This window comes from Podarcis cretensis (genome assembly GCF_951804945.1).
Source record: "Podarcis cretensis genome assembly, chromosome: 7".
Taxonomy (NCBI): domain Eukaryota; kingdom Metazoa; phylum Chordata; class Lepidosauria; order Squamata; family Lacertidae; genus Podarcis; species Podarcis cretensis.
In genome coordinates, this window is record NC_137176.1 from 2,358,293 (window position 1) to 2,381,841 (window position 23,549).

Below are 23,549 nucleotides of genomic sequence, written 5' to 3' on the forward strand. Positions count from 1 at the left end.
GTGCATGATCTACTTTCTGACTTCAATAAGAAGGGAAGTCGATCGTAAAAGGGCTGAAAGCAGAAAAAAGGCCTGCTTTAATGGTTTGAGTCAAGAAAGTTTTAAATGAATAGAAGAGTTCTTTATGTTATGATTTTTTTTATTGATGAAAATGTTGCTTAGAAATCGAAAGTAACTCTGCCACTTGATACTTCCTCCATGGGAAAGGAATGTGTTTATTTTAGTAAGAGATAAGACTGTGAAAATCTTAAGGTAGAGACAGGTGATGTAATGAGACTGAATTATTAATAAGATCAAAAACAATCAGTATGGCAAATATACCTTTGGACATTCTGCTGACTGTTAGCATCCTTTAGCAAATGTTTGATGAGCAAATAAAATTGATTAGAACTAAGAATGATTAAATGGAAAATGGAATGGGGAATGCAAGTAAACCAGAGACGAATGAAATGGAAAGCAAAATCACACAGACACAGAGACTTTGGAGAATAATATGAATAAAAGATTGGCAGATCAGGAGGGTGAAATGGTGGAGTTGGAGGGAAGAGATGGTGAAATGGAAAAGTCCTTCACAGAGGTGTTTGGAGGAATGAAACAGCCAAATGGTGGAGTTGTGATTCTGGAGGAGCGGAATGAACCCTAGATTGAGAGATGGAGATGTGGAGAGACATCTTGATTTGGCACTGATAGAGCTGAGAGTGAAAGGGCTCTGTGTATGACTTGGAGTGAACTCAGAGGAAAAAACTACAAAATTTCTGGTGCTTTTCTTGGAAAAAGAATGGAAGAAGCATAAATGGAAGAGATAATTTTTTAGATAAGGATGGAAAACCACGGTAAACACAACTAGAAATGGGAATGGAAGATACAGAACTGGGTGCAAATTAATGGATACATAACAAGAAAAAACTATGGAATATCATTTTAATATATGAGCACAGTGAGACTCTTACATGGACAAAATAAGAAAGATTTATTATTGTTTAGTATGGAGGAATGGTTGTTGAAGTTATTGTAGGCAAAGCTGATATGCTTGATTAGAGAAAAAACATTGCTGACATTTGTTATACTACTAATAATTAGAGAACCACTTTTTTACTTTTTGTGTGAAAAAGGAAAATAAACAAATCTGAGACATCTGGGCCTGGAGACTGGGAAATTATTGCTTAACAGAAAGCAGAACAGTTGGATGTTATCCCAGAGTGAATGTTTTGAATAATTTATTTTATGTAGCTAACAGACAGAAAATCAGAAGTCCTTTTATTTCTCTTTCTCCTTTCCCCCCTCTTCTTTTTTTCTTTAGTCTCCTCCCTTGGGAACCAAGGATTATACGCACATGAAGGTGATGGTTAGGTGGTGGAAGGACCCTGAGTGAGAGGCAAGGAAGAGAAGATCTCCCAGGTGAGAGCTGGGAGGGTCCACCACTTTCTGTGAGTGACAAGGGTTAAGAGCTACCTTTGAGAGTAGGCTCTGTGTTTTCTTCTCTCTTTCTTTCTCTGTTTTTGTTTTTTATTTAGATGAGTTTATTTTATCTTATTGTATTATGAAAAAGCTTTAATAAAATTGTATTTAAAAAAAGAAAGAAATGCCTAAAGGGCATCATATATAAAATTAAACACAGTATTTCATAGAATCATAGAATCATAGAGTTGGAAGAGACCACAAGGGCCATCAAGTCCAACCCCCTGCCAAGCAGGAAACACCATCAGAGCACTCCTGACATATGGTTGTCAAGCCTCTGCTTAAAGACCTCCAAAGAAGGAGACTCCACCACACTCCTTGGCAGCAAATTCCACTGTCGAACAGCTCTTACTGTCAGGAAGTTCTTCCTAATGTTTAGGTGGAATCTTCTTTCTTGTAGTTTGGATCCATTGCTCCGTGTCCGCTTCTCTGGAGCAGCAGAAAACAACCTTTCTCCCTCCTCTATGTGACATCCTTTTATATATTTGAACATGGCTATCATATCACCCCTTAACCTCCTCTTCTCCAGGCTAAACATGCCCAGCTCCCTTAGCCGTTCCTCATAAGGCATCGTTTCCAGGCCTTTGACCATTTTGGTTGCCCTCCTCTGGACACGTTCCAGTTTGTCAGTGTCCTTCTTGAACTGTGGTGCCCAGAACTGGACACAGTACTCCAGGTGAGGTCTGACCAGAGCGGAATAGAGTGGCACTATTACTTCCCTTGATCTAGATGCTATACTCCTATTGATGCAGCCCAGAATTGCATTGGCTTTTTTAACTGCCGCGTCACACTGTTGGCTCATGTCAAGTTTGTGCTCAACCAAGACTCCTAGATCCTTTTCACATGTACTGCTCTCAAGCCAGGTGTCACCCATCTTGTATTTGTGCCTCTCATTTTTTTTGCCCAAGTGCAATACTTTACATTTCTCCCTGTTAAAATTCATCTTGTTTGTTTTGGCCCACTTCTCTAATCTGTCAAGGTCGTTTTGAAGTGTGATCCTGTCCTCTGGGGTGTTGGCCACCCCTCCCAGTTTGGTGTCATCTGCAAATTTGATCAGGATGCCCTTGAGTCCATCATCCAAGTCGTTGATAAAGATGTTGAATAAGACCGGGCCCAAGACAGAACCCTGTGGCACCCCACTAGTCACTCTTCTCCAGGATGAAGAGGAACCATTGATGAGCACCCTTTGGGTTCGGTCAGTCAGCCAGTTACAAATCCACTGAGTGATAGCATAGTCAAGACGCATTTTACCAGCTTCTTTACAAGAATATCATGGGGCACCTTGTCAAATGCCTTGCTGAAATCAAGGTAGGCTACATCCACTGCGTTCCCTTCATCTACCAGGCTTGTAATTCTGTCAAAAAACGAGATCAGGTTAGTCTGACATGACTTATTTTTCAGAAATCCATGCTGACTATTGGTGCTCACATCATTCCTTTCTAGGTGCTCACAGACTGTTTGCTTAATGATCTGCTCCAGAATCTTCCCTGGTATTGATGTCAGACTGACTGGGCGGTAATTATTTGGGTCCTCTCTTTTCCCCTTTTTGAAAATAGGGACATTTGCCCTCCTCCAGTCTGCCGGGACTTCGCCTGTTTTCCAGGAATTCTCAAAGATGACTGCCAGTGGTTCTGAGATCACATCTGCCAGTTCTTTTAATACTCTTGGATGCAGTTCATCTGGCCCTGGAGACTTGAATACATCTAAACTAGCCAAGTATTCTTGTACTATCTCCTTAGTTATTCTGGGCTGTGTTTCCTCTGCTGAATCATTTGCTCCAAATTCTTCAGGTTGGGCATTGTTTTCTTTATCGGAGAAGACTGAGGCAAAGAAGGCATTGAGGAGTTCAGCCCTTTCTGTGTCCCCTGTTTGCATTTCACCATCTTCTCCTCTGAGTGACCCCACTGTTTCTTTCTTCTTCCTTTTGCTATGAACATACCCATAAAAGCCTTTTTTGTTGCTTTTAACCTCTCTAGCAAGCCTGAGTTCATTCTGTGCTTTAGCTTTTCTGACTTTGTGTCTACACGTGCTGGCTATTTGTTTGAATTCCTTGTTGGTGGTTTCCCCCCTTTTCCATTTTTTGTACACATCCTTTTTTAATGTTAACTCAGTTAAAAGTTCTTTAGATAGCCACCCTGGCTTCTTTAGGCACCTTCCATGTTTCCGTCTCATTGGTATTGCCCGAAGTTGTGCTTTTACTATCTCCCTCTTAACAAACTCCCAGCCATCATGAACTCCCTTTCCTTTTAGTATTACTGTCCATGGGATCTCACCCAGCACTTCCCTAAGTTTTATGAAGTCGGCTTTCTTAAAGTCAAGAAATTGTGTCCTAGTATGCTTGGCTGCTCCTTTCCGCTGTATAGTAAACTTCAGAAGAGCATGATCACTCGCGCCTAATGATCCTTCCACTTCTACCCCACTAACCAGGTCATCAACATTGATTAGGACCAGATCTAAAATGGCTGTTCCTCTTGTTGCTTCTCCCACTTTCTGGACAATGAAGTTGTCTGCAAGGCCAGTGAGGAATCTGTTTGACCTTATGCTCTTGGCTGAGTTTGACATCCAGCAAATATCCGGGTAATTGAAGTCCCCCATTACTACTATCTCCCTTCCTTTTGCATGCTTGGCCATCTGTTCCAGATTTCAATAGGCACATTCCTAAGTTTTGGTGATATATCTGTGCACAAAATACTCCTTCCCCTATCCAAACAATTACAATAGGAAAGAATGAAATAAAGTGTCACAATGATTGTACTGAACAATTTACATCTGGTTTAGAAAGAGACTAAGAATTAAAGCTGTTGAAATTTAGCAAAGAAAGAGTGACCCCCAATGGCCATTATGGTTGTCTGCAAAGAATGAGCCAAGGCGCTTATTAGAGGCACATTCATTGCATAGATGTCTTAAACATTACAATTTGAAGTCATTAATGCAAACAACCATCACTGATAACCAGTGATTTAGTCAAGAGAAAAACGTTTTTAAAATTAGCTTCTGTTTAAGGAGTAAATTTGAAAACCAACTTAATGGCTTACTTCTGGAATCCAACTTAAAGTCAACAGTGCACATTATTTTACAAGTGGAATATATCAGCATTTGGGTCCCTAATTTAGCTCTTTAACTATCAAATGTTGCAAAGCGAAGAAGCCAAAGGAAAAAGGCATTGCATCTAGCTTAAAACTGCAACAATAGAATGCTACTGACCTCCGCTGGCTGACTATATTGCTACAGAACTACAAAATGCCACACACATTGCACTGCAGCCATTTGGTTTAGAGATTAAAACACTAAGAAAACCCATTCTGCAAAATAATTATTTTGATTCCTTTGAGAATATATAATCCATCAATTAACAAATTCACACCTCAGTTTAAACGTATTTGTATCAAGCTGCAGAAATCTTGTGAGAAAGCGATTTTAAGCTAGGCTACAAGGGGTAATATTTGCTGGAGAAGAGGAAGCTGCGGCATGCACCTCCAGACAAAAGGGAACAAGTGGCCTTCAATCGGAGAGCAGCTTCCTATTAAGACTCACTCCTTCGTACATTATGCCTTTCATCCCCACTCAACCACAAAATGATTTTGCTGTAGGACACACAATGGTGGAAAAAGATTTACATTGAAAGAATCTTTAATAATAAACTGTTGCAGGTCTGCCTACTTCCCCCATGATTTATAATACAATAAACATTGGATTCTATTAAGTCTCATGCACCGAAGTTGCACTGAAAAAAGAAAAGCGAATATGAAAGCACTCAATTCTTCCCATCTCCAGCGCCATAATAGTGAGATGAGCATGGATAAATGTGCTAAGAGTATCTCTTTGCATCTTTTATAGCTTGTGTGTATTAATCTGTAAAGCTTATTAAGAAAGTCATTGCTATGCAAAACAGCACCCAATCTCTTTCAACAGAGTGCAGTGTTTAGCCAATAGGGCTCGCCCGCTGCCCCTCATTCTGCATTCATAACATGCAACATTTGCACAATGTATCTCTCAAAGACTACTGAATAGAAAGCCTTAATACTCATGTAAACAACTGCAAACCAATTACTTAATGAATCAGGCCCACGCATAATGAGGTGCCAGACAAAGAGCTATAAATGCATTTTTGCGCCCAAGCCTCTGCTTTAAAGTAAAATCCCTCAGCTGTAGTTTGGGCTTAACTAGCACATCATAATTATTGTCTGTAGGACATCAGAGGAAACCTTTTTTATTTTTATTTAGGTCCATCAGGGTATTTTTCGAGGCCACTCATCAGCTCAGTGACTAAACACTGCGAGGGGGGGGGGGGAGTACCACAGTGGTACTAGACTGTTATGTTTATTTTCAAGCACTGAGTTTCGAGACCACTTGTAAAAGCAATAAAGCGCAAGAAGTGAGTACAATAAGTGGAATCCTTAGACATCAGCCTCTAAGAAATTTCATTGTGTCCCAACTGCAAATAAGCACCTGAGCAATTTCCCATTCTTTCACACTTTATTCCTACATTGTGTTTGTAAACATATTTCTAAGATAGATGTCAAGTGTGAAGCTATAAGTGTTACTAACTGATTTGGTTTTGAAAAGTATTTTATTACCAAGTTATTGAGGAGGCTAAAATGCACACTATTCATTAAAAGAAACCCTAATAATTCAAACTGTACTAGAAATGGTATTTTCTCCTGAGATCAAAGATATAAAATCATATGATGCCATAAATGCTTCCCAAAAATCTTTCTGCCGTGCATACAAATTTACAGAAATAATACTGATACTATAGAGTCTGCACTGTATGAGCAGCATTTCAGAAATGCTAGAAACTGCTGACATATATCATAATGCAAAACATCCCTTCTTGAAAACGTTCGTGTTGTTTACACATTTGCTTGTTCTTTCTACACAAGAAATATTAATTGAAAACTATTTTAATTTTTTGGGCAACATATATTACTTTTGCAGAATATAATTACCTCAAAAAACAATTACCTTAGGAAAAGAAAATATTAACAAATATACCTCAAGAAATATATTTTAAAGGTACTACTTTCCAACCCCAACTACTGAAAATCAGACATAAAATACATTTTCTATTACATTTTGTAATGTATTATAATGCTATTTATACATTATACTGGCCAACTACTTTTGTTCCAAGACCAGTTCTTCTCAAATTCTAGGAACCTTAAAAGATAAAACAAAATATATCTTCAAGGATATTTTAAAGCAGTGAAAAGCATTCTCACCCTATGTCTGCAAACATATACATATATATCAGGTATTATAAACGGGTGTTTCCAAGAAGGGAGAAACAAAGAGAAGCAAACAATGGAAGTGCTTTAACAAATAATCACGTAACAATCTAAAGCCAATGTAAAATTCCACAATTGTTTACCATACTTCATTTGCTATTATCGCTTGAATGCTAGTCATTTGAGTCATGCTAACAGAAAAAAGTAACAAAACATTACTTAAAGAACTGAAAAACGATAAATTGCATTTCTTTAGAAAAAAAACCAAGGACATTAATTAAATGTTCTCAATTTGGAAATACAAAAGAAGAAAGTAACAAATAATCTAGTATCAAATACTTCTTTTACAAAGATACAAAAATATATTTTGAGCTGAAGCTCATTTACATCTCAGCAACACCCAGAAGATGACACACCACTTTATTTCTTCAAGACTTTATGTTTTATGTCTGCCCTTTTCCTGACAACTTCCATTGTTTGGTCTCTAAGTAGTCCTACTGAGAGCAGCTGTACACGCTAATTTGTGGTTCACTGAGATGTCAATTGAGTCTTAAAATGAGAAAACAACAGCTGCAAAACAATACCTGGCTTTAATGCAAATATTTTGTAAGGTATACAAAATTTTAAGTTGTTGTAGTGAAACACAAATCTGAAACATAGGCCATCCATCAAAATATTCTTGCCAGTGCGTCATTAACTTTCTAGAGGCATTTATCACTAGGTTGAAACTATTCAGGAAGGAAAGCCTTTAATGTCTTTACCTTGACAAAGGGCTTCTTCTTTCCGGAGATGAAGCACTGGGTTCTGAACTGGTTCCATTGCTTTTCTGTTCCTTTAAACTACTGCTGTCAATTTTCAAAGCTATAAGGGGGATAAATAGCAAAAAAAACTTTAATTAGTTTCTAGCAGAAGCTAGTGGAAACAGATACTATATAGGCAACAGAGGGAAATGTATTTTGTGTTATATATTTTGCAAAATAAGTAATAATTTTCCATGAACAACAAAAACGTCTCTTTCATCAACTCATATCTCGAAACCCCTTATAGGACATTTTTGGCTTCAGTTCCATCAAATTATTGCTACAAAACTACTGTATCACAATTTCAAACATCTGACAAGTTATACTGCCCTTGCACTGTATGCTTCCTGTCCTTCTGTTCAGTGCAGTTTGCTCTATCCATACTGTTTGTAGTTCACAATTGTCTCCACCTCCTGGTCTTAATATGAACTTTCTTTTTTTTTTTACAATTCTGTGAATTTCTCAAGCTCACAATCACTCTCTTTAAAATAACTTTCAGGTGACAAGGCTAGGCACAAATATGCTACTAATCTGGGCTGTTAGTGTGGCATGTAAAAATGCACAGTCATTTGCTGAACTGCAACTCCCATCGCTGACCACCGAGTCCAACAACATCTGGAGGGTCAAAGGTTTCTCATTCCTATCTGGAACAGCACACAGGCAATAAGTGTTTGGGCCATCCTGAACCTGTTTATGGATATAATTTTCTTGGGGAAGGGAGGGGAATTATAAATAATATCATTTATACAGAATTTTTCATACAGCAGACAGATAGTTAGGGGCCATCATGATGTTGTTGTTCCAACTATTGTAATATTAAACACTATTAAGCATCCAATGAGAAGACACCTGAAGATCATAAACCTAGGCAAATATCCCAGGAAGCAAGTCTCGCTCTACTCACTATGGAACAAACATTCAGAGAATCAGTTTATAGTAAACAAAATTTACCAAAATAATCAAAACATACACACACACAAATCAAAATACAAATTAATGGAACAATGGGTTGGATCCAGAGTTGCAGTGAGTGGGAGTCCATGAACTCCATGGGTGGAAGCGGGGAAGCAGGTTTTCCAGATTCATCTATTGGCAAAACCTATTTGGTGTTTCGCACCTTTCTGACTAGTTGCAGGACCTTAGCCAGACCTAGCAGAGTAAACGCAGAATCCACGGAAGCAATTGGCGACTTGGCTGCAGACAGGATAGACGAAACAGGAAGCAGGAACTTGGAGTTAGGTGTTTATTATATACAGTGGACTATTTACAGGAACAGAACACGAATCTTTAGCTGGCTCTCTCTGACACGACTCACAACTCACAACTCCTACACTGACACACAGAACTCTGAACCTCTGAACTCTGAAATACTGAACTAACACATCCCAGTTAGTAGGCCATTAATTATCATTCCCTTGAGAGAGCTTGACCAACCAGGGAGCTGCCTCCATGTCTCTGTTATCACCAGGCAGACTTACTCCTTCACATTGACCTTCTGGCTGTCTGCCAAACCTTAATTGACTCTGTGTGAGTAGCTGCACGTACACAGTTTCCCAACATCATCTTCTCCCTCACCCTGCAGTCTTTACAAACCTCCTCTGGGGTGTTGGGAGACCCTTCAGAACAGAGTGGGGAGTGGTGTTGCAGTGTTAAATTTGGAAAGTGGGAGTCTCCGATGGATCAAACTCATTTCCATTCATAGAAGGACTCTTCCATTCATGAACTGGCAAGTCTAGATTCAACCCAATGGACAGAATAAATTTAAAATACTTTTTCCCACCCTTTTATTGTTTTGGTCTAATGCAAACATCTGTACTCACATGGAAGTCTAGCTTTGCTTGTTCCATACAGCACAGCACAGCACACACACCCCAAACATAAAATCATGCATGGAATGGATTAATTTGTCATTGTCTGCTTGAGACCTTGAGATCCATTTCCAGGTTGATAAATACTGAACTAGATGAAGCAGCTGGACTGATTCAGTATAGGGCAGCTTCACAGGTTTACCTAAATTTCTTCCCCACCTTTTTCCAAGGGCTCAAACAGTTAAGAAGAGTTTAAGGCTGCAATCCTAAATACAATTGTTAAGGTGCCAACTGTGTGGAACTTACTTCTGATTCAACAAGCATAGCATTGAGCTTCATAAAAAACAACCCTACAATACCAGAAGTACAGCCAAATAACGGTATATATAATGGTTGATACCCTACATTAGTGAGCAAACCCACTGAGAACTTAACTGAGGGCCACTGCCATCCATTGTAGAAAGGTGGGGCCTGCCTTCATGGGCGTAGCCAGGATTTATGGGGGGGGCAGGCCCAAGTTATCTGCGACGCAATTGGTCAGTTAGAAGGATTTCTATTTATTTACTCGTTTTAGGGAGACAGCTGTCTCCACTGCACCCCCCTGGCCATGGGCGCAGCCAGGATTTTTGTTGGGGGGGAGGACTTTTGTTGGGGGGCAGAATCAACGTGTTTGGTCAGTTAGTTAAGTATTTCTATAGTTTTACTTGATGGGAGGCAGCTGCCTCCCCTGTCCCCCTTGGCTATGCCCATGCCTGCCTTGAACAAATTCTCATCCTCTTCCGAAGGCTGGTCTCAAGGAGGCTATCAGGAACATGTCAGCAATAACTCACAAGGTATCACTGAAGTTAACTCTTTATTCAAAGAAGCAAAACAGCTCAGGTCCAGTGAGCACAGCAACTTCTCCAGAGGCTAAAGGTCCCCACCTTCCCACCACTTTCTAAGGTTCCTCCTCCCCTGGTTCCTTCCCAAGCAACCAGAGGCGCCTTCATCTTGCCTGTCTTTCCTCTGCCCTCTTAATACCTCTTTCATAGAATCATAGAATCATAGAGTTGGAAGAGACCACAAGGGCCATCGAGTCCAACTCCCTGCCAAGCAGGAAACACCATCAGAGCACTCCTGACCTATGGTTGTCAAGCCTCTGCTTAAAGACCTCCAAAGAAGGAGACTCCACCACACTCCTTGGCAGCAAATTCCACTGTCAAACAGCTCTTACTGTCAGGAAGTTCTTCCTAATGTTTAGGTGGAATCTTTTTTCTTGTAGTTTGGATCCATTGCTCCGTGTCCGCTTCTCTGGAGCAGCAGAAAACAACCTTTCTCCCTCCTCTATGTGACATCCTTTTATATATTTGAACATGGCTATCATATCACCCCTTAACCTCCTCTTCTCCAGGCTAAACATGCCCAGCTCCCTTAGCCGTTCCTCATAAGGCATCGTTTCCAGGCCTTTGACCATTTTGGTTGCCCTCCTCTGGACACGTTCCAGTTTGTCAGTGTCCTTCTTGAACTGTGGTGCCCAGAACTAGACGCAGTACTCCAGGTGAGGTCTGACCAGAGCGGAATACAGTGGCACTATCTCGTTCTGCTGCTTGAGAGTAAACAGGAAGTGCAACCTTGTCCTCCCACTGCCACCGCTCCCACCACCACCTACCTGTTCCTGCAACCACCGCCTGCCTTGACACATCTGCTGCTGGCAAAGAGACGCCACCAGCAGTGCCTATTTCAGGCAAGTTCATGCCAATTTGGGGTGAAATCTTGCTTAAATTTGTGTGAGATCTTGTACGCTCCAAAAGATCTCACACAATTTCAGGTGAGATCTTGCCCCAAATGGATGTGATCTTGCTGAAAATTGGTGCCGCTGGCAGAAGTGGCAAGGCACCCAATGTGTGTGCCATCTGCAGGGGCTTCTGTCACCTGAGGCAGCAGCCTCACCCTGCCTAATGACTGGGCCAGCTCTGCTAATGTCATAGCAACGAGAAGATTCAGCTTATAATATCATAGTCATATGGATGGAAGAGATTTCATAAGCTAGAGATCTGATGAGGGTGGAAGGAGGAGCTCCATGTATCACTCTGAAGGAGGCTGATGGAGGCCTGTAGGGCTGGGCAGATGCAACCTCCACTCAATTCATTTCCTCAGCAAAGGAGGTTTGGGTTGTTCTGCCATTATAATGTCTTACTGCTCATTTTAGTATGCTGCTCTAGGAACCTTTTGGCTAAAAAGGGGGTTAATGTGTTTCAAATCAATACAAGAACGTAAGTCCAAATGCCATAAAGTGTTTGAGTAGAAACGTTAGGACTAAAATTTAGTCAAAGCTAAAGCCCCATTGATTTCAGTGGTGACAGCTAACTACATGCTTAGCTCCACTGGAATTGGGGGATCTAAAAATGCTGAACTTAGGCTAAATTCTGCCCCAGTTCAACAATATATTCTGAAGATAAGAAGAATAATTACCTCATTCATCCAAGGGCAATTAATATCTCTAGAACATATAGTACAGCATCCAAGATAACCCTATGGTACTAAGGGCTACATCTGAACGTAGATTTTATTCCACTGAACCTAACATCTGAACCACGGTTACCTATCTTAACAGGCTCAAATGTGTGTTTGCTTTGCATATGGTCACAGTTTAACTATCCCAGTGTCTGTAATGTTTTCACTATTTTAAATTCATTTTTATGCCAGTTTTCTAAAGGAAAAGCAACAAAGGAACTGCAAAAATGTTAATGCAACAGATGTGCCCCTGTGTCAGCCAGGCCTATGACTCACTTTCAGCTCAACAAACCACACTTTAAAAAGATCAGTTCAGCTTATCTTTACAATCATATAAATCTTCATCCCAGTTACTGCTTTGAGCAAACATTTCCCCAAACCCACTATCATCACTGATTTGACATATCTCATACAAGAAAGCATTTTACATTGTCCTAAGCATTAATCATTTGGTTATGTGTTGCTTCACTAATGAATAGGAAAGTAAAGTTATATGTTACTTTTCTGGGCAAAACCATGTGATTATTCTTTGTACCATGCAAAGACAGCCAACCTCCAATCATTACTTATATAGGCATTTGATGTTAAGAAATGCAAGCCTAGGTTCTACTGCTAAAAATTAGTATTTCAATCAGTTGAATGCTCATGATCAATAAGTCTCCTTTAAAACAGAGTTAATCAGCCTGAGCTCCCATAGAGCTCTAAAGTCTAAACTTTGGCATAAATAGTTTGAGAGCAAACAGAGTAGTGAACCTTAAAATAGGCAGACTATAAAAGTGGAGAAACCATGCGTTCTGCACAAAGTTCCTCAAAGCCATCCATGCAGGATTTTAATGGTACTTATTAAAGATTCTTAAAGGACATTTCTCTATCCAGAACAGTTGTTTAGGGACAGTTGGCTGCATTGGTTTTCTTTCCTTTTTTTAAAAAAATATTTTTTATTAAAGATTTCTTAGTTTTCTACAGATCAGTTTCATCTGTTGCGAGACATTAGTGTTGCATGCAATATAAGGCTGGAAAGAAAAAAGGGGGAGGGGGAATGGTGAGTGGGGTGGCAATGCTTCTGCTCTTCTACTGTATGTGTGGGGTTTTGTGTCAGCGTCACTTGTGTGGGTTCTCTTTCTGTTCGCTTATTATATTTCCTTGGTGGGGAGAGAGGTTGGCGGTGGCCTAGCGTTTGGTTGGTTGTCTTTAGTGAGATTTGTTTGTGGAGGGGCATAGCTGTCAACGCTTCCCATTTTTAAAAGGGAAATTCCCTTATTCTGAATAGGATTTTGCCTTTAAAAATGGGAAAAGTTGACAGCTATGGTGAGGAGGTGGATTCTTGGATCAGGCTGCATTGGTTTTCTGATCCAGTGTTTCTAGATATTGCACTTTGTGGCATGTATGACTGATGAGCTTACTAATGTTTTATTATTCTGTCTCTTTTATAAGGCAGAAACCAATATTTGTATATTATTTGATTGGTCATGATATGTATTTTAGTAGACGTTTATATACCACCATCTTACAGCCTGATGTTCATCCAGCTGTACTTGGTAGTTTAGAATGTAAGCTAGTAAACACACAAGGAACAAGCTCCAATCCTAGACGCATACTTTCCTGGGAGTAAGCCCAAGTTAATTAGGTGGGGCTTACTTCTGAGCAGACACAGCATTTGTGCCACATGAACTGCAGCAGTGTGTCATTTTCCTTTTTTAAACTCAAGATTATGACTTACCATGTCAGTATTTATGTAAGAACCCTTAGAAGAAAATAAAGGGGGAAATAGTGAAGCAGTAGATAGAAGGGATGGGCAAAGGTCAAGGGAAAGAGGGCAAATACCCCAAGTAGTCATATGGAATTTCACTGGAATAATTAAGATCTTTAAATATTGTCAACTCAAAAGGTATTCAGATCCTTAACAGACATATTCATATCTGTGCTTTGACCCATGTTTTATTAAAACATCTTCATTAAGCATTACTTGGGGCTGAAAGCTGTTCATTTAATTCACCCATTAGTGACCTAGGGGTAGATGCAGCCTTATACTTCTAGTTATGTATAAGTTTCAGAATGAACTGGATCACCTTTATACATATGCTCGTTAGATAGAATTGTAGAGCTTGAAAGGATTCTGAGAGTCCAGCCCCCTGAAATGAAGGAATCTCAACTAGATCATCCCTGGCAGATGACCATCCAACTTTTGCTTTAAAACCTCCAAGGAAGGAGAGTCTTTTCCACTGTTGAACAGCTCTCAATATCTTCATAAATGTTTTGCAGTGAATGGCTTGGGTCCAGGCTATTTAAAAGACTGTGCCTTCTCTCAATAAGACCATCACTAGAAAGCTGGGTCGGGAAGCCTTAACATCATTACCACTCCCCAACATTTCCCCTTGGCTGCTACCAGGGCCTCCTTGGAGGAGAGATTAGGGAGGCAGCTATGCATATTCTAGCCTGGTATGTGAAGCTGCCTTAGAGAGTCACAGTCTTGACTGGCAGGAGCTCTCCAGGGCTTCAGACAGGAGAGTTTCTCAGATATATTTGGAGCTTTTGGATGCAAAGCATGTGCTCAGCCACTAAGCTATAGGGACCTTTCTCTATTTAAATTTAGGCTGCTGTGGTGTCTTGGTGCAAGGAGACCAGGAACAGCTGTGTGGGTTGGGTTAGGTTAATGCTGTTTTTGCATTACATATGATTTTACTGTGAAACTGAATTTATGCTACAATTTGTTTATTGAAGACTTTTTTGTTTCTGTTATGTTGTGGGACAAATTGGTTTTTCAGATAAGATGCTGCATTTTAGCTTTATTGTGAGTCACTCTGGGCATGGGCAACTGTGGGAAAGTTAGATGCATGTTCATTTAAATATTTATATACTACTTCCCAGCAAATGTTTCCATAGCACTGTACAACAGGAATATCAAAAAAATGTACATGCAGGCGATTCTTAACTTACACTAGGGTTATGTTCTGGGAATAGTGCCAAAGCCAAGACTGCATATAGTCAATACACATTGGGTTCAATGGCAGGTGGGACTGCCACAGTCTTTTTCCTCAGACACACACACCCTTTCTATTTTTTAATTTTTTAGGCAAGTGCATAAAACTGATTGTGCAAGCTAAATGCACATATCTTGTGAGTTGCCAGTCCATAACTATCTAAAAAATAGATCTTAAAAACATCAAATTATGCAGATTCCGTATAGTATGTAATATAAAATGGCTGAGTTAATCTTGAAGGAAAGTACTCTTTAAAATATGTATTCAACAGCTACCAAATAACAAAAATGCTAGGCACTTGCCTAAGTTCAATCTAGGCCTGATTCCACGAAGCTGCATCCACAACACTAAAAGCTGTCAGGCATAAAAACAAAACCTAACTCCAACACCAGCCTGCTCACTACATAAGATCTGTTGCAAAGGCTCTTCTTTAACTCTCAACAATGTCCCAGGCAAGATTAGATGTTGTGTATAAGAGAACTTTATATCTAGTTAAAGAACTTCCTACCTCAGGAAATACATTTGGGTCCTTCTTTTTCTGTCTTCCATCAAGACCAAGATTTTTATTATTCAGGAAGGCCATCCTGATTGTTTTAGCAGTAGTAGTGCTTGTTTTTAGAATGCTTGTGTTGTTATTTCTGTACTGCTTTAGGATTCTGGTTTTTATATTTTTGTAAGCCACCTCATGAGAAGAGAAGACTCCCTGGAAAAGACCCTGATGCTGGGAAAGATTGAGGGCACTAGGAGAAGGGGACGACAGAGGACGAGATGGTTAGAAAGTGTTCTCGAAGCTACCAGCATGAGGGAGGCAGTGGAAGACAGGAGTGCCTGGCGTGCTCTGGTCCATGGGGTTACGAAGAGTCGGACACGACTAAACAGCAACAACAAAGCCACCTCAAGCACTGTGCACAGAGTGGGAGGATGGGATATTAATAATCTAATTTAAAATAATACAAAAATTAACATTTCTTAATATAGATGCAACACCAAGCAAGCTGAGTTAGAACCAAAACAACACACATATTTAAATAAGCATAATGCAGAACAGGGGAGGGGAGGGGAAAATCAGGCCCAGGGACCAAATGTGGCTCTTCAGGCCTCTCTGTCTAACCTATGGAACCTCCCCCAAGTCACACCCACTCCTCTCCCTCTTTCTCCAGACCACATCCTTCCCTGGGATTTGCTCACATACCCCCTCAGTGTTTTTGCCTGGCTGGAATATATCCCTGAATTCTGATGATGACTCTGGCTTGAGAGGGCGGAGCATAGAGAGGGGTATGCGAGTATGTTTAGAATTTAGCCTACTGGACAAAGGGCAAAACTTACATTCAGTGCTCTGCCCAATAGCTCCTTCTACCACTGGCATGTGCCCCCACCCCACGGGATTGCCCATAAAAAAAAAATAACCCTTGGGCTGAAAAAATGTTCCCCCAGGAATCAAAAACAAAACCAAAAACTATGCAAAAGATTATGAAAGCTATATATAGAATTAAAAAGATGAGGAATGGTTAATTCTGTACTAGTCACTGACACCAAAATTATTCACTTTCCAAAGTGTAGGACTCTTCTAGCTACAGACCAGCCAAAGAATGTGCTAGGCTCTGCTATCGTCTTCTGAAGGTTGATTTGTGAACACCATCTCTACAAGAATCTGTAAGCCAAACATGCACCAAACCAAAGCAGGGACATATTAGCTAGCAGTGAATCTCATTTTCTTACCCACGGTTCCCCTACTCCAGAGCTTTCCAAACTTTTCATGTTAGTGACACACTGTTTAGACATGCATCATTTCACGGCACAGTAATTCAGTTTTACTAGTAAACCAAAAGTTAAACTAACCCCTTTCCAGCCTCAGGAGGAGTGTGGGGAGCGTTTGTGCGAGACACAGTTTGGAAAGCTCTGCCCTACACCGTTTCCATCAAAATCTAGTTACACACATTTCATTCCAAAACAGTAAAGCACAGTTATTGGACACTAGGTGGTGCTGCAGTTGAAGTGGATGCAAGCTTCTTGGCTTCCTAAAACAATCTAAAGGAAATCCCTACTCATCACCCCCTTAAAAGCTACACTCAGCTACCAGAAGCCCAGCATCCTATTCTTGTTAACATCTAAAATGCTCAAATACCATAAGGTCTCCCTTACCGCTATTGTTTCCCCCCAGATAATTACAAGCAACCTAAGTTTCCGGCAAATTCTTGTGCTAGAAGACAAACTGAGTCAAACCTAAAGCTCTAGCCACATGGCAATAAGCTATGTCGCATGCACATTTGGACACATACAGACAAATAATGCCTTGTGCTAACCCTCTCCAGCCTCTGAAGTTTTAAATCACTAGCACAGATCAGAATTGGAGCTTTACCAATAATAAGCATGCATGGAAAAGAATTAAACCACTTCTTAACCACACTGATTTCAAGTACTATGTTGTCTGGGCGGAGATGAAGAGAAGGGTATCATTAAGGGGCAGCTGGTCTGCATTAAGTGATTGCTCCCTTAAATGGCAGGAGAAATATCAAGCCATCAGATCTTTCAAATACTTTACATTGCAAAAGACAACTTAAGCCACCTTGCTGAATAATAATCAAATGGTAAAGAGAGATGAAAAATTCTACTTTCCCTACGTGGAAAATAATTTGAAAACATGCACTTAATGATATCAGTGCACATTCAAGAGTGGCAGACCCTCACTTCCCTAAAAAGCCTCCTTGAGGGTCAGGAGCCTTCCAGAGTAGTAGCACCCTATGACACAAGAGAGGGGGACACTGGAAAGAAAAGTCAGTCTTGGTCTCGGTCTTTGTTTCAGTCTCAGTCTCTCTCTCTCTCTCTCTCTCTCTCTCACACACACACACACACACACACACACACACATGTACCTACATGCATATGCAGAGATGTACACACAGAAGCACTTTGCACACACGAACCTCCCTGAATCCTAGTCTATGTTGGGAATATGGTATGAAAACAAAGCTATTAATATCCCAAATTTCTATTTCAACATGCAAGTTTTTTCTATTGTTGCACGTAAGTTTAGATTCCCTAATTTAAAATCTTATCATCATTATGAAATCAAGATTATGAAAAATGAGAACTCTATTATGTGGTTAACTGAAAATTGCCCTTTCATCCTTTTTCAATATTGCTGTACGATCTAATCTCAAAAAAGAGGAATGACAATATATCAAACTTAAGCACACCATTCTCTTCTCAGTTCCTGTTATCTCAGATCTCCTAAATTCCAAGTATTCCTTCAAATAGCTGTTTCCACAAGACACTTAAATCAGTTTTTGCATGCCCAGCACCTGTAATTCAGAAGAAATGTAGTCTACACCACAATATAGAAGTGGCTTGCCAGGTGACTATCTTCCTGGCAGGTGAGTCACTGTTGCTTACCAAGAGGGCAAAGATGAGAGGAAGCAATGCAAACATATTAACAGGAGCACTGGGCTGGCTCTGCTGGCAAATCTGCATTAGACTGACCTCCCCACCCCTCCCTCTCTTGGTAGTAATAGTGACCCATCTGCTAGGAAGCTAAGGCAACAGCTCTGCCATTAGAGAGAGAAACACAATTGCAGAATTCTCCAGTCCATGATGAACTGGCAAAGCAGCACTGAATACTGATGCACCTGGCAGGAGAAAAGATAACAAGGTGACATGGTTGATGATGCCCTTCCTTTCCGTATTGCTTGTCCTGGGTTTCCTGCCTCATCTACCACTTCTCCCCCTTCACCCCCAGACCAGAAAAGGGAAAATGATAGCAGACCCAGGGGGAAGCCCAGTTGGCACAAGAGTTCACATTTGTCTGCCAGGAGGCCTTCTTGTCAACTGTCTCCTCAAGAGGGTCTCTCAGGAGAAGGGAAAATATTCAGCTGAGAACAGCAAGCCAGCAGGTGGAAAGGAAGGGCCTGGCAGTGAGAATAGAAGCCTCTCAGATTCTTCTGGGCTCTTGTTGGGACAATAGCTCCCTACTGAACTCCAAGTCCTGCTCCAGCTGCTTCTAGCTCAGCTGCTGCTCCAGCCCTGGGTGCTGGTCACAGGTAGGCATAAGCGGGGCTGAATCAGACCCATGGTCTACAGGTTTTTTCTTGCACTGAAGCAGTTTATGCAAACAAAACGCATAACATTTGAAGTAATCCCAACAATATGAGCCTACACCAATGATCGCTGTCTGCAATTATCATTTTTGGTTGTCCCTCTTTCTTTGAAGCTAGTCTCTACAGGCTCTCTGTCGGCACAGACCATTTTTAAAACAAGGAAAAAACACACACAGTCAGCACTGGATATATTTGGAGTTAATAAAAAAAAGGAGGTGAAAGGAGCTGCCATCTCATCATGTCACTTCCCTGCTTAATGTAATAGTGTGCTAAGCATTTCCCTCTTTTAATTTTAGGCAATAATTATTGTAATTATTATTAATTATTCTTATATTTAATTGAGGGTGGGGAACATATATCATAATTCAACAATTTTAAAATTCCACTGTTATCCTATCTATTGCTGGTTTGGAGTTAGGGTTAGTTTCTCCTCCCTAGAATACTGACTGATATGCAGAAAGGCGCCCATCTGAATTACTGAGGGCAACAGAAGTAAGGGCAACACCTCTTAAATAGAAATACTTTCAACCCAACTGCAGAGAAGTTTCAACAACAGTGAACAGATGTACCTGGAAGTGAGATCCACAGGTATAGGGTGGTATACTACTACTACTACTACTAGTAGTAGTAGTAATAGGGAAGTTACAGAAGCACTAATTTCTCCCATGGAAAAACCCAGCAGCAAGGAAGCATAAGGCAGAGCTGGGGTTTCTGTGCTGAGTTCAGCCTCCAGAGGGTCCCAGCCCGTGTGTCTGCACAAATGTGCATGAGTGTGTGTGCCAAGCTGGATCTTTGACCCGGGTGAAATAAAACCTACACTAGTGACCAAAACTGTGGAAACCTTTTGGGGGGAAAGTGTATTTCCAAGGTTTGATGGCACATAACACCACCTTTTTTATTTTTTTACTAATACCTTAAAATTATATATTAATGGAAAGATAATTTAATGAAGAATGTAATGTAGTGACTTTTATGAAGGATTATTTTTTACAACAGCAGTCATTAAGAAGAAACGTGAAACACATAGAAAAAATGAGATATACAAAAATTCTCGTGCCAGTTAATACTAGTTGGGTAACTTTTAGCTTTAATTAAGGTCTTACAACTCCTTCCCATGGAGTAAACCAAGTTTTTTTTAGTTCTGCAGCTGTAATAATGTGAAACCAAGATTGAATTATTGTCTCTATTAATTGGGCTTTACTGCTGGGTTGCTTCTGACTAGCAAGTTTCTTTAGTCAGCGCCATAGATTTTTGATTGGGTTAAGGTCTGGGCTATGTATTTTTAGGCATTTATATTCCCATTGGGATGCGGGTGGCGCTGTGGTTTAAACCACTGTGCCGCTTGGACTTGCAGATCGGAAGGTCACGGTTCGAGGCCCTACGAAAGGGTGAGCTCCTGCTCTTGCCAACCTAGCAGTTCAAAAGCACGCAGCGAAAGTAGATAAATAGGTACTGCTCTGGCGGGAAGGTAAACGGCGTTTCCGTGCACTGCTCTGGTTTCGCCAGAAGCGGCTGAGTCATGCTGGTCACACGACCCAGAAAAACTGTCTGCAGAAGTGGACAAATGCCGGCTCCCTCAGCCTGTAGAGCGAGATGAGCGCCACAACCCCAGAGTCGTTTGCGACTGGACTTAACTGTCAGGGGTCCATTTACCTTTTATTCCCATCAATGACACAAATTCTGCCCACACCTTTTGCTGTCATACAACCCCAGATCGTAACACTAACTGGGTGTTTCACAGTAGGTGTAATGCAAGTAGGATGTAAATCTTCTCTGATTCTTCTCCTCATGTATTTCCTGCCATACATATATCAGTGTAAGCGCTTTCACATTAAAAATCCAAAACAGCTATTTAAAGTAGCATGCTTCTTTTATGTTGTATGCACACGCACGCTCACCCCCCCCCCCCCCCCAGTATCTATATTTTCAATTAAGGTGTTTTTCTTTGTATAAGAGAGGAAGTTCTACATTTATTTACAAGAAATGGATATCTGTCAAGGATGCTAATGTGCACACTATCCACAAACCAAAACTGCCACGATATCTTGGATATTCTTTATAAACAAACATAATTAGCTGCCAAAAAAGAGGTCTTAACAGGTCCTGATGAGACCTTATTGCAAAATATTTTTAAATTATCAGTATGCCTTTGTAACTGAGGCACAAACCCAGCTTTTTGTCTGGCACAATTTTTCCTCCCTTCTCTTATTCTAATGATACACATTCAATTACTACAGAAAAGAAAAGAGTCAAATCAGAAACATCTGTAGTTTGCCATCTAATTACTGATTCTTCCCCATGGAGACTGACCTTTGTAACACCGATACCAAGACCTGAAAGGCTAAAATAACAGGATATTCACAAGGTTTAAAACGTATAACATGATTACAAGGAATTAAAATAGGCACTGTTATTTTCCATCTTGGTTTATGTTAACATAAGCGTGGACTTTATGATCTTGCGTTTAATCTCTGTGCTCAGTATGTAGTAGCTGAATTTACTCACTATTAGGGGAATTCACAAGCTGCTGAAATGCAATGTTTTGATTATATAATAAAGTCAAACCCCGCATTTGAGGCTATTATGCAGCCATGACTTTTACCTGTAATAGGAATCTTTTCCACCAGGCTTTCTTCCTTGCTCTCATCTTCACACCAGCTTGTGACTTCTGTATGTGAACACACACAATAATGAAGCACATTTCAAAGTCACAGTGATCAGACCAGTTTGTTTTCTTTTTAAGCCCTATTCCCTTTCTTTTAAGCCCCACTTTTGTTATGTCTTGTTTATTGATCTAAAATGTCTATTACAGTTCTTTACAAAAGGACCCTACTGTGAACTTTAGACAAATATGCTGTTGCTGTATCTCTGTGCAACTGCCAAAGAAAACAGTAAACTGGCAAAATACCTTGAATAGTTAAGGTCATGAGACTTTTTTTCTTTTTAATTGTGATTACTTCACCATTTTGGCTATTAACCCATTTTCAATATTTGATATACATAAAACAAATTTACCCAGAAAATTAGTTTAAATCATAGCTCCTCTCTTTTATCAATAAAAATCTAGGAAGGCAACCTAAACAGCATTGCTTATGTTTGCCGTCTAAAGGCATCTGGGTCCTAATTGCTCATCTTTTCTGGGCTTTGATGCAAGGACACACGGAGTCACCATCTCCCGCTCCTAAATCAAATTACTTCCTTTAGCAAAACAAATTCATCTAACATTCATTTAATTTTTTTTAAAGCCAATACATGTTTTTCTCAGTATGAAGCTTCTTCTAAAAGGGGGGGGGGGGAATCTGCCTATGCTTCCTTTGCACTAATAAGCATGTTCCTAATACTGTATATATGTTCTTCAATGTTTTGTAGAGAAATGCATTTTACAATCTATAGGTGTTTCCTTTTCATAACATGTTTTAACAAGTTTATACATGATTCCATTTCTAATTTACACCAGAAACAGAACACATGATTTTCCGAAACACAGAAATTACCACTGTAGATAAGCCACAAACAAAAACACCTTACTCAAAGATAAGTTCAAATATACTTCTCTATTCACTTCATATAGCCAGGACTCAATTGCACACATGGAGCTTCAGAGGAACTGGAGCTGCCTTGGTTTAGCTTCATACACCTAATCCTGCATTTATGAGCAGGGTAGCACACGAGGACTCTTATACGTCCACAGTGGGGAGTGGGGAAAATATATCCTGCAGTTTTCACTACTGCATATTCTGAGGTATTATATTATGATATAATGTGTTGTGTTATATTATGTTAGACTAAGAATGAGCCTTAACAAAAATTACCCTTTTCCCTTTCAACATTATTACCAAGCCGTTGTTCATATCTTCCTTGCTTTATTGTGTTATTGTTTGTTTGCAAATCACAAGATGTTTTATCGCTACAAGCAAGTGAGCTGTCTTCATATTCTACTGAAAAGCTTTCTTTCAATAATGATGTAGCCTACAGAAACAGAAATAAAACTGTATGATTATAACAATAACAATAAGTACATTACTATTCCTTTTTGTAACCCGTTAGACAGGAAAATGTTTAAAAACTGCTGTTGTCACAATATTTAGCAGCATTATAACAGTAAATAGAACAAGAAATAACATGTTTAAAAGAAAAAGAACAACTTAATCTCATTCAGGTTTTGCGTTAATATATACACTAGTTAATGTGTCTCATACACAATTTATCGTATTGTTGCTTCATAGGCATTCTGGAAAACCAAACTTCTACTGTCACCAATCTGTTTCTTCAAGATATATTTTGGAAAGAACAAAAGAAAATGAAACAAGAACTGACCAGGCCACGTTGCTCGTGGCTCTCCAAAGTCAATATAGTACTAAGCATGTCTTTCACTTCTTGTTCGAATAAAACATTGTACTTCTTCAACAATAAAATATGTTCACTTAAACGTTTCCATGTCTTAGCAAAATAAGATGTCAATTCAGACCTAGGGAAAGAAAAAAGCAAATATGGTAGACAAAAGAGCACATACCAATAAAGATGTAAGACTGTCAATCTTCACTGTTAGCCAAATAATGAAATACAAATTTATTTAATAAAAACACCATTAACTTATTTTCTGAAATTCTTATTTGCTCAAATAGACACTAAGAGAAGAATAGAAATTGCATGTATTTTAACTCATCCCAAGCAAAACTTAAAATAA

At 39.8% G+C, this 23,549-nt stretch overlaps 1 protein-coding gene across 7 annotated transcripts in view; it reads right to left on the reverse strand.

Annotated features, from left to right (window-relative positions):
- Window positions 1–23,549, reverse strand: part of KIZ (kizuna centrosomal protein) — an 82,047-nt gene that overhangs the window by 6,708 nt on the left and 51,790 nt on the right. For 6 of the 7 annotated variants that reach the window (XM_079983555.1, XM_079983554.1, XM_079983551.1 and 3 more), the window contains 4 exons: window positions 23,180–23,330; window positions 22,675–22,831; window positions 21,465–21,530; window positions 7,448–7,547 (listed from right to left, as the gene is read on the reverse strand). In XM_079983555.1, the coding sequence (XP_079839681.1) occupies window positions 7,448–7,547; window positions 21,465–21,530; window positions 22,675–22,831; window positions 23,180–23,330 (474 nt within the window). The remainder of the gene's footprint in view (window positions 1–7,447; window positions 7,548–21,464; window positions 21,531–22,674; window positions 22,832–23,179; window positions 23,331–23,549) is intronic. The other variant, XM_079983552.1, reaches the window with a different exon arrangement.